At 33.1% G+C, this 11,804-nt stretch overlaps 1 protein-coding gene and 1 long non-coding RNA gene across 2 annotated transcripts; both read left to right on the plus strand.

Annotated features, from left to right (window-relative positions):
- The first annotated feature begins 44 nt into the window (after positions 1-44).
- LOC132752210 (uncharacterized) lies at positions 45-9,908 on the plus strand. Its single transcript, XR_009628782.1, has 3 exons — positions 45-180; positions 7,894-7,991; positions 9,338-9,908. It is a non-coding gene; the product is annotated as an uncharacterized LOC132752210 (long non-coding RNA).
- On the plus strand, positions 4,444-5,912 carry LOC132752208 (uncharacterized). The gene is made up of 3 exons (XM_060742518.1): positions 4,444-4,512; positions 5,054-5,332; positions 5,563-5,912. The coding sequence occupies exons 2-3, from the start codon at positions 5,074-5,076 to the stop codon at positions 5,661-5,663; spliced, it is 360 nt and encodes a 119-aa protein (XP_060598501.1). The 5' UTR covers positions 4,444-4,512; positions 5,054-5,073; the 3' UTR covers positions 5,664-5,912.
- Positions 9,909-11,804: the final 1,896 nt, after the last annotated feature.

Raw genomic sequence — 11,804 nt, forward strand, 5'->3', positions numbered from 1 at the left:
AATAACAGTATGTATAGGTCATATTTTATTTTAAAAATTTTGAAATTAAAACGTGAAGATGATGTGGCGTTTGAAAGAAGATATTGATTCGGATACTTTGTACAATAACGATGAGGAAATCGGCGCTAGTAGGCCCTACAGGTCTGTGTCCGCCTTGAAGAAGATCTTCATTTTTTGAAGGTAAGTGGCTGGTATGTAACTGTTTCTTCATTACATAATATCACGGGAAATTAACATTTAATAAATTAATTGCAATTACTGAAACTACTGAAAAGTCTATCTTTCTATAAAATTCTCATTTTTTTTGGCTTCGTTCATGCCTATTTTAGCCTCAAACCAGTGTGGAAAAAAAAATAGTTTTATATAGAAAAGGTTTAGCTTTAAATAAAAACTTTAAGGAATTTGGCAAAGATGAAATATAATGAAAATTAATCTTTAAAGAAAATAATTTCAAACACTAATTTGTATTAAAAAGTATACTTTAATGATTATAATCATACAGATTATTTAGACTGTGCATGCAGCAGGAGTGAATTTATTGATCATTAATGGAATGCACACAAAAGAGACAAAAGTTACAGGGATTTTTTCCAGGATTTTAGGAACACAACACATGGTGAAAAAAAGCATGACTGAAATTTTAAAGTGATTAAAATAAATGGATGCAAACAATTTCTGTCTATGGTGGCATCTTCAATTATTTAAGCACTATTACAGTGAAGGAGCCCTTATTTGCAAAGATTCAATACTTTAATTTTGTAACTTTTAATTGGGAATTTTTTATGTGGATTGGGAAAATAATATACTATTTTCAATTGGGAATATGACCCAATAACGACTATAAAATAAGCCAAAAATCCCTGCTTGAGTTAACAAGCTGCATTGTATTTAAAGGATTTGTTGTGATATGATTTAATATTTATAACAGTGGGTGGTCAGTCAGGAAAACTTTATAATCAGTTCCAGATAAGGGCAACTGGTCAAGATACTATTGATTGATTATACTCTAAATCACTCATTTTATTCAATGACTTAATTTGCAGATCAAACATAATCCCAACTTTTCTAGGAAACACATTTAGACCTGTGACAGTATGCTCATTTTTTAATGTCGAAGTTGAGCTGAATTAGCGATATTCAATGTTACAATCTCTAAATGATCAATTAATGAAACATGGATTGACCAATAATTTATAATGACAAACAAAATGATAAGGGTGAAATTAAAATTGCTTAATATAAAAAAGACTGCCCAACTTTTATGTGACATCCGTGCTGTTCTACAGAAATTAGAAACTTCGAGTTTGACGGGAGCAATAGCGACCGTAGAATGTTTCTAATTTCTGTTAGAACAGCTACGGATGAATACTAACATATTTAGTGTCAACCTCATTACTGATTATGATTATATCAAAATGATCAATAGCCCATTTCACCAGCCTTTCGTAATTTATTGGAAACATTCGTAGACACGCATCACGTGGGAGGTTAAGTGCTAATATGTTTGACCAATGAAATACTGGTTCTCGAGTGTACATGTATTGTTTATATTTACGATAATGGCGTGTGATTCAGCGGCTGACGAGCGAGTGTTTATTGAATTAAAAAATGCTTATTCTTCTGGTAAACTCCCACAAACACTTTCATTTTGGTGTACGGACATAATCCCCTTCAGTCAAAATCCCTACTTTCATTTTTTAAACTACTTTCTGATGTCAAATTTAAACATTTCATTATCAGAATCCAATGGATTATCCTCCGCATCGGTCTCAAATTACGGTTTTTCTATTCAAAATGTAACCCGATTTCTGATTGGCTAATATTTAAATATTCTCGGGAAATACCTTGAAAACAACCGATGATTTACGACGCTACAACGTGGCGACCGGGAAGTAAAGCAAGTCTTATCTAGCCGCATATATGTGGCATGCAGGACAGGTGTAAAGTCGATATCGACTCGTTATCGTGGCGTTAGGTATAGGCGAGAAGTTTAAACTGACGCATTATCGTGACGTGAGGGGTCAATGAGTTAACCGTGCAGTATAACGGCATATTTCTCGAAATATTTCAACTTTGTGATAAGAATCCGCCATGTAAATTTCCTTTGTTTATTTTTATGTTACTATTATTAGTAATAGATTGTACATGCATCCACCAGCATTTGATTGGTCAGTTGATTATATACTCAGAATCTGATCGTAGCACTTCGCTAATTTACGTGAGAAATCGTAGTGAAATGGGCTATTGAAAACATTGTGACAAAATGTAAAGTTATTACGACTTTTTCCACGTTACAGCACTCAACATTAACATTTATAAGGATTAGCATAATATCACTTTAAATGTAATTTTAAGGCATAACAATAATAATGTCCTGTACTTAACTAAGGTATTCTGGTGGAACACTATTTCTTTAATAATTAAATGCCCACCCTGTTATAATAACTACCACATTTTTTCATTCATTCTGACTATTCTGCAGTCTGTACGGAATATACATTCAATAAGTTTTTTCCAAAGCGATGAGATTTACAACAATAATGTTACACATGTATATAATGATCCCGGTAACAGTCATGTGCATACCAAATTAGACACCAAATAAAAATGGTAAATTTTCAAATTTTTCTGGTACACACAGTATATTATCTGCATCTTCTACAGTAGATATAATACTTACTGGAACACAACATGCAGTTACAGTTCCATTTGCAGTGTTCCCTATATCTACAAATTAACTGCTACAATAAAATTCAAAATAACCTGTTCAGGTAAAAGCTTTTTGACATAGTTCAAGTATCTTTTTAAAGACACTTGTGTTTAGGATAAGTATTTAGTTACGCAGCAGGCAAGTCAACTATAACAGTAAAACAGTTATCAAATTGTGATTTTCCATCGTAAGGCATGCAGGCTTGCGATATAAATTAAAATATTGACAAATTAATCACCTGTCAGCGTAACGTACTAGGTAAGGTTGCCAGTTAATGTTCTAGTTAAATATCAATGCAAGACTGGTCCGAATTGTACTCTTTTTTTTTTTTTTTCTCGCGAAAAATAGTTTCTGTAAATAAACATGTTATTTTTGTCTTCACCTAAAGAAATATTTAGTGTTGTGTTAATTTCAAAAGACTATTAACCCATTACTTCATGAGCATTTTGTGAAAAATGGCTGTTTTCATTGAAAAGTCTCCCGTTACAAGTTCAAATTGCTATAATACTATAAAAACTGCTTCAACACTAATCAAACTTGGCACAAATGTTGACTGGACCATTGCACTTGCAACAACATGCTCAGGCTTAAATTTTCTGTTACCATGACAACGAGGGGACATCTCAAAATTGTCAAAAATCACTATTTTGCGTTGATTTTTTCCATCAAAATTGATTTCAAAGTGCTGCACTTTCTCAATGGATTGAGATAGAGTCAAATGCTTTTCAGCGTTGGTTACACGTTACCTTATGATCAATCTGGGGTCATTTACAGCCTCTCACAAGTCCAAAATTTTTCTTGGCGATGAGGGGGACTCCGCCCCCCTTCAAACCCCCCAAACAGAAGGGGGCACATCCCCCTTCTGGCAACCCCCTGATGTATCTTTTGGTTGGGGGGCCGCGCCGAAAAAGAGGTCACTTTTTTTAACAACATTTCTCAAACAAAAACAAGTGTTTGGGGCCTAAATAAGGCATTTTTTCATCATTTGAGACAACAAAAAGGGGGGGGGGGGTGGAAAAAGGCGTTAAAAGGCGTGCATATGAAGTAATGGGTTAAAGGGGCTCCACTGAGGTTTTTTGACATGACGGAACTGGAAATATTTTTTTGAGATTATTACTCTATTTGATGCAGATCTATACTAATTACTTACATGTGCAAAATTTCAGATTCTTAGCTTGCTCCATTTTTCCAGAATAATTATTATAATAGTGAAAAATGACCCAAAATTGAAAAGCGTTTAAACGCTTTACACATAAATCGGACTGAGAATAGCACAAACCAGGGAATTCCCCAGGCGCTTTTAGCGCATCGGCACCGATGCGCTAAAATTTCAGAACAAGAAATCCCGATGCGCTTAAAATTATCATAGCGCTTTAAAAAATGACCGATATCCCTTTCTTTTGTGTCTATAAGTTAACCCCAATTAGCCAAATAAACAAGCCAATATACATGTCCTGTGTAGATAATTACCCGAGGCGTATACACAATCCGATACACTGATTGCCTTTAGACTGTGTGACGTCACAGACACCTGTCATCGATGTCTGCAGACGACTGCTGGTGCACTTTCAGGTGTTGTCAAGTCAAGTCAAGTCAAGTCAAAAAACATTTAATTCTCTCATTCCATGTACAAACATGACATAATGGAGTAATAAACATGAATAAAGTATAATGAGGCTCAAATAGCAGTTAATTAACATACTAGCGAAAAATATAATTGAATTGTGCTTCCAGTTGTCAATTACCGTGTATTGAGATGGGTGCAATTTAACCGCGGCATGTGTGATATTTACATGTTTCAGGTAGGTGTAATAACTTTTATTGCTTTGATAATATAATTGGCATTAATTGACATGCGATATAACAGTTTGATATTTAGGGATGAATGGGTTAATTGTCTTGATATAAGTGTAATGTTCAATTTCATCTTTCACTTTCTTATGATCGTTACGTCTAAAGCAGTACTGTAGTATTAAGATTTCAAAAAATAATATGTCTAACATGAATAAGGGAAGCCTAGTTCACTATCAATTTTTTTTTTGGTGAGCAATGTCGTTGAAACTGTCTCAGGATCATTTTGCTTTTTTTTTTCTTTTTTTACTCTTGGGTTAAACTGCATAGATATTCAGAAATAAATTTGGTTGATGGCTACTTTAACATTGAAAACATTTACGACTGTTCATTATCAACTTGCAAATGAGTGAAAACAACAACAAAAACTTTACATCAACAATCCCACTTAGTGACAGCCAATTGGTCATTTTCTTTTTTAATTAAAAATGTCTTGTAATCTGTTTCTGTTCAGTGAATCCCCAAAATGAAAAAAAAATATTAACTTTGCAGGCCCTCTTTAATCGAGCCTGATGGACAGCTTTGTGAAGTGCAATCTAGTGTCCTACCCCTTAGCATTGGTTTGTCAGGACATACAGGAGCTGGCCAGGCACTTTGGTGTAGATATGGAGCAGTGCAGCAGCCACTGGCACCAGGTACATGCCAGTCTAGAGGGGACTGATCAGTCAGCCGACCAGACCATGACCTGGATTACTGGCAACCTTTCTACCAGTCATCCAGCTCTTTACAGAATTGCTGCTGTGGGTCTCCTCCTCCCAACCTCTACTGCAGGTAAGCATTATTAAATTCATTCATTCTTGAACATTAATGAAATTCCAATGACAGTTGCAGATGTGTAACACTTTGCTAGAAGTTTTTCAACATTTCAAATATGATTTTTTTACTTAGTAAAGTTTAAACAGGCTGGAAGTTTTAAATTTTCAAATATTCACATCAAACAAACAATATAAATAAACGACATGAGGTTAACATAAATGATTACTTTTATTTATTAATTTCAGATTTTGAGCGAGGATTCAGCTGTCTGAAGAGAGTTAAGACTGAAAACAGGAATTGTCTCTCTGTTAAAGTTCTAAACTATCTTCTTGCCGTCTCCCTTTAAGGACCCCCATTAGAATCTTTCAACTTTGAGAAGGCAGTCAAGGCATGGAATGACAACAAACCTAGAAGACAGGCCCACTTTTAATGATGTTAATGAAGAAAAAACAACTGAAATATACTCATTTAAATGGGACACACACATACATATAAATGTTGATCACATGTTGTGAACTTGTGTTTATATATAATTGTTTATTTATTTGAATTGTTGGAAATGGAAAAAGTAAATAATAAAAATTAAGAAAATGTTTATCAAGTGAAAAGCTTTCATTATTTGTTTTAAAACAGCCCACAGCAGTATCTTGACACCTTAAATGGCAAAAATTTTCGACACGCGGTATGGGGGTCAAAACCCCCTCCCGCACCCACCCCCGTCTTATTAAAAAAATGTAGCGCTTAAAAAAATTCCTGGGGAATTCCCTGCAAACATATGATTTTTAATGTATTTCTTTAAAAATTTTGGTTATATTTTATAAATATTGATGTTTTAAGTGCTCATGTATATGACTGTGAAAAAATTAAAATTTCATGTTTTACGCTTATAAACCTCAGTGGAGTTCCTTTAATGATTTGTGTTGTGTTAATTTCTATAAACTTCTCATTTCACTTTATTTTCAAAGTAATATCTGGCAAGTTGGTACAACCTAAAAATTATACTGAATACTAAACGGAATGAATAAATGTACACAAATTGTTTCACCTGGCACAAAATACTTGTGCACTGCACAAGTACTTTGACTCACTGCATACTACACAGGATAAAAATAATTTTCCGGTATATTTAAATTATTAGATACTATTACAAATTACTTTTATTTTCCAATTCTAAGTTAGACAACTTGTGATACTCGAACTCCTAAAGATGTCGGTTTAATTGCATCCTAATGATTTTACAAAATTTGCCATTAAGACATTTAAAATTCTATTTTTAGCTTGACTATTCGAAGAATATGAGAGCTATTGTAGTCGCCCCGGCGTCCGCGTCTATGTTGGTTAAAGTTTTTTGTAAATTCAAATATCTCAATTATTGCTTTAGATATTCAGTTGAAACTTACAATACTTATTTATAGTAACAATGTACATCAGATTGACAAGTTGGATAACTCTGCCTACAATATTGACAAAATTATGCCCCTTTTTAACTTAGAAATTTTGGTTAAAGTTTTTTGTTAAGTCAAATATCTCAATTATTGCTTGAGATATTCAATTGAAACTTACACTACTTATTTATAGTAACAATGTACATCAGATTGACAAGTTGGATTACTCTGTCTACAATATTTACAGAATTCTGACCCTTTTTAACTAAGAAATTTTGGTTAAAGTTTTTTGTAAAGTCAAATATCTCAATTATTGCTTGAGATATTCATTTGAAACTTACAATACTTATTTATAGTAACAATGTACATCAGATTGACAAGTTAGATAACTCTGTCTATAATATTGACAGAATTATGCCCCTTTATAACATAGAAATTTTGGCTAAAGTTTTTTTGTAAAATTATTGCTTGAGATATTCATTTGAAATTTACAATCCTTTATTATAGTAACCATGTACATCAGTGTGCAAAATTGCATAACTCTGCCTGCAATATTTACAGAATTATTTGCCCCTTTGAAACTTAGAAATTTTGGTTAAAGGTTAAAGGTCTTCAAAGATATTTACTTGAAACTTTACACATGTACTTAGGGTCATAATTGGAGAGTCATAATTGTATGTCACTGACCAAGTTCCATAACTCTACTCGCATTTAGGCTGATTCAATTCTTCCCTTTTCTACTTAGTCACTTGGTTAATGTTTACATGCAAGTTTTACATATCTCAATAACTATTAAAGATATTTATTTAAAACTTCACATATATGCATTTAGAATCATAATTGTAGGTCACTGACCAAGATCCATAATTCTATCTTGCATTTAGGCTGATTTTTCTCCCCATTTTCAACGTCAATTTTATGTATTCATAGGTAATTAGCATTATTATACTTAATAAAACACCCTTGTGACAACTTTTTGAATAGTCGAGCCAATACTGTCCTCCGACAGTTCTTGTTTATCTTGTACTATATTTTCTTCTACAGAACCTGTTATACCCCTTCAGACAAAGATTGTAAACTTTTGTGTACACAAAAAAATGCAACGTCATTCTCACATTCTCATAGCAGCACAGTACTTAAATTATGGTCATGTTTTTTTTTTCATGAATGAATAATTTTATATTTTTGCAGGTGAAGCTACAATATTTGTCTTGAACTTGACTTTACTAGCTGGGCTTATAAAGACAAGATATCCAGAAGTGATTTCATAGAGAAATGGAAATCAATAAGTAAGTGTTTTTTTCCTTTTAAGTTTATATAAAACTATCCAAGTCTTTAAATTTTATTTTGGTAAACAATAATGTAACCTTTCTGAATTATTGGAATACATGTACATTATTGTTTTGAAATTAGAACAGTCCATTAAAAATTAATTATACTTTTCCTTTTAATCTTCATTTTTAGCTCGACTTTTAAAAAAAAAAGATAAGTAGAGGTATATAGTAACAGTCATGTCGGGTTGCCATTGTCGTTCGCAAATTTACTTGATCATAATTTTTTAAGTTCTTGGTGCATTAATTAAATGTCTTAATACCTGGCCACAACAACCCTTGGGACAAGACCTTCAAGTATACCAGACTAACCTTGACCTTCAATCATAAGTGCACAGATTAAGATGTAAAATTGAACTTCAATATCAGCTGGCCTAGATCAATTTCTTGGCCTTTGATGTACAGCTATGAAATTTGGACCACAAGCACAGTTTTAGATGTAAAATATCAGCCATCCTTTTTTTTTTACATAGTTACCTACTTTCTTGTCCTTTAATGTACAGCTATGAAATTTGGACCATGTGCACAGTTTAAGATGTAAAATTGAACTTTGTTATCAGCTGACCTATATTTTGACCTAGTCATCTATCTTCTTGTCCTTTGATGACTACAGCTAAGAGATTTGGACCCTGTCAGTGTGCACAGTTTCAGATATATTATTGAATTTCAGTTTTTGTCAAATATCAGATTTCCTAGATTTTGAACTATTGGCATACTTTGGCTTTTTTTTTACTTTTTTCTAAAATTTCTGTTTTAACATTTCTTTAAAACTTTAAATTTTAATTTGTTTGCATTTGGACAAAACAACACATGTTACCAAACATACATGTTCAATGATTTAGATATGACCTTGATCTTTAGATGACATTGACAGTTGTTTAATTTATAATAAGGGGCAACAAAACATGAAAGCCATTTTTGTTCCCTAAAATGGTGACAGAATATTTGTCTTTTTTTCTCAAAAACTATCAAAAGTTAATCTGACAAACATTAAATATTTCTTGACTATCAAGGAAAGGTTAGTCTGCCAAGCACTTTTCTAGAATTAGGCCTGCTTAGAACTCCTGTGTTGCTTCTAACTATCTAGAACTTGTGAAAAGTGGAGCTTGGTCTCTGAAAGAATTTGATTAAATAAACATCTAAACTAATTAATATTCAGTATATCTGAAACCACTCTAGGTATTAAGTTGGTAAGGTACAAGAAAGGCGTATCTATACGTCGGGAGATAATGTACAAAAAAGGCATAGCTGTCTGTGAGTCGGTTAAGTTGAATAACTTTAAAATATATTCTTTTTGTTTGCAGTACCTAGAAGCATGTGAAGTGGAGATGAAGTGATGCTGAGAACTTTTAAGGTATATTTTGCTATTTTTGAGTAAACCTGTGACATAAAGTGTAACTCCCTGCATTTTAGAATTCCTTATTAGCTTGACTATATGAAGTATATAGAGAGCTGTCCTACTCACCCCGGCGTCTGTGTCAAGATTTCAGATTAAAGTTTTGGTGCAGTAAAATATTTTGGACTGTAACTTTTTATTGTGCCCCCACTATAGGTGGGTGGGGGCATTTAGATTTACCCTTGTCCGTCTATCCGCACTCACAGGACAGTAATTATGTGGCTAGAGGGACAATAGGTAACTGTTCTTTCTCTTTGATGTCATTCATTTCGTTATGCTTTTATGTGGCTATTTTCTTTTGTGTGGCTAAAAAGAACAATAGAGAGAACAATAAAGTAGCCACATTATTACTCTCCTGTTAGAACGTCCATCCATCCGTCCATTCTCTTTTTGTGTCACACGTAACTCAAAAAGTAATTGATCTAGAGTCATGAAACCTTACAGGAATGTTGATCAGCATGTGAAGTTGTGCACCTGGGTATTTTCATGTGAATATATTATTTAGTATCTTTAGAGTTATTGCCCTTGACTTAGTAAAAATTTGCAAGTTTCAACAGTTACTTGTGTCGCAAGTAACTCAAATAATATTTTACCTAGAGGCATGAAACCTTACTGGAATGTTTATTAGCATGTGTAGTTGTTCACCTGGGTATTTTTGTGTGGATATAGTTAGTATTTTTAGAGTTATTGCCCTTGACTTAGTAAAAATTTCCAATTTTCAACTTGTGTCGCACATTGCTAAAAAGTATTTGACCTAGAGTCATGAAACCTTACAAGAATGTTGATCAGCATGTGTAGTTGTGCACCTGGGTATTTTTGTGTGGATATTTTTAGTAATTTTATTGTTATTGCCCTTGACTTAGTAACAATTTACACTATTCAATTTGTGTTGCACGTAAATCAAAATTTATTTGACCTGTAGGCCTGAAAGTTTACAAGAATGTTGGTCAGCATGTGTACCTTGGGGTTTTTTTGTGGATTTATTCAGTATTTGTAGTATTTGCCCTTTACTTAATAAAAGATTTTTAGTTTTCAACTTGGGCACATGTAGCCCAAAAAAAAATTTGACATAGAGACATAAGATTGACAAATCGGTGGAGTGTGCGGGCACCCGTGTCCTATGGACATATTTCTAGTTTATTCAGGTATCAACTTCAAACTTCAAATATATGTTCCTTATCAGTAAAATATTTTTGACTGTTACTTCTTTATTTCATAAGTGATCAACTTCATACTTCAAATGCATGTTCCTTATCATCAACCACAGCTTATGTGACAAGGTTCATAACTCTAGCACCAATATTGCAAGAATTATCTCCCCATTAACTTAGTTTTTTTTCTTGAAAAATGTTATTTTTTACCATAACTTCTTTAGTTTTATAGATATCTACCTCAAACTTCAAATACATATTCCTTATCATCAACCAAATCTTATGTGACAAGGTTCATAACTCTTAAAGCAATATTTTCAGATTTATCTCCCTTTGAACTTAGAATTTCTTTTAAGAAATATCATAACTTCTTTACTTTTTAGCTCACCTGTCACGACATCTCATAAATCACTGAGCCAATTTCGTCCAAACTTCACAGGAATGTTCCTTTGGTGGTCACCTTTAAAAATTCCTCAAAGAACTAAATTCCATGCAGAACTCTGGTTGCAATGGCAATCAAAAGATTTAAATTTCTTCTTCTGAAAAACCCAAAGAGGTAGACCTTAGATATTTGGCACAATTCATCTTCTAGTGCGTGTCTACCAAGTTTGTTCAAATAAAAGCCCTGGGATCAAATTTGGCCCCACCCCAGGGGGTCATTGATTTTCCCTATATGTGTATAGTTAAAACTTAAAAAATCTTCTATAAAAAAAACCGAAAGAGCTAAACCTTATATGTTTAGCATGAAACATCTTCTAATGGGTGTCTACCAAGTTTGTTCAAATAAGAGGCCTTGGATTTAAATTGGCCCGCCCTGGGGGTCATTAATTTTCCTTATATATGTATAGCAAAAACTTATAAAATCTTCTTTTAAAAAAAACGAAGAGGTAGAGCTAGGGTATTAAGAATGAACCATCTTCTAGTGAGTGTCTACCAAGTTTGTTCAAATAAAAGCCCTGGGGTCAAAATTTTGCCTGCCCCAGGGGTTCATTGTTTTTCCCTACATGTGTATAGTAAAAACTTCTTTAATAAACCCAAGGAGCTAGAGCTAAGATATTGTAATATTGTAATGGGTGTCTACCAAGTTTGTTGAAATAAGGGCTCTGGGGTTACGGGTCATTGATTTTCCTAATATGTGTAAAAAATCTTATAAAAACCCCAAAGAGCTAGAGTTTAGATATCTTCTAGTGAGTGTCTATACCAATTTTGTTCAAATAAAAGCCC

Source organism: Ruditapes philippinarum, unplaced genomic scaffold (genome assembly GCF_026571515.1).
Source record: "Ruditapes philippinarum isolate M1 unplaced genomic scaffold, ASM2657151v2 ctg11939_1_1_1_1, whole genome shotgun sequence".
NCBI classification, from domain to species: Eukaryota; Metazoa; Mollusca; class Bivalvia; order Venerida; family Veneridae; genus Ruditapes; species Ruditapes philippinarum.

Excerpts from the sequence above, each read along its gene's own strand:
- LOC132752208 (XM_060742518.1), top strand. The coding sequence starts at position 5,074 with ATGGACAGCTTTGTGAAGTGCAATCTAGTGTCCTACCCCTTAGCATTG. Across the intron at positions 5,333-5,562 it reads CCTCCCAACCTCTACTGCAG|ATTTTGAGCGAGGATTCAGC; the intron begins GTAAGCATTATT and ends TATTAATTTCAG.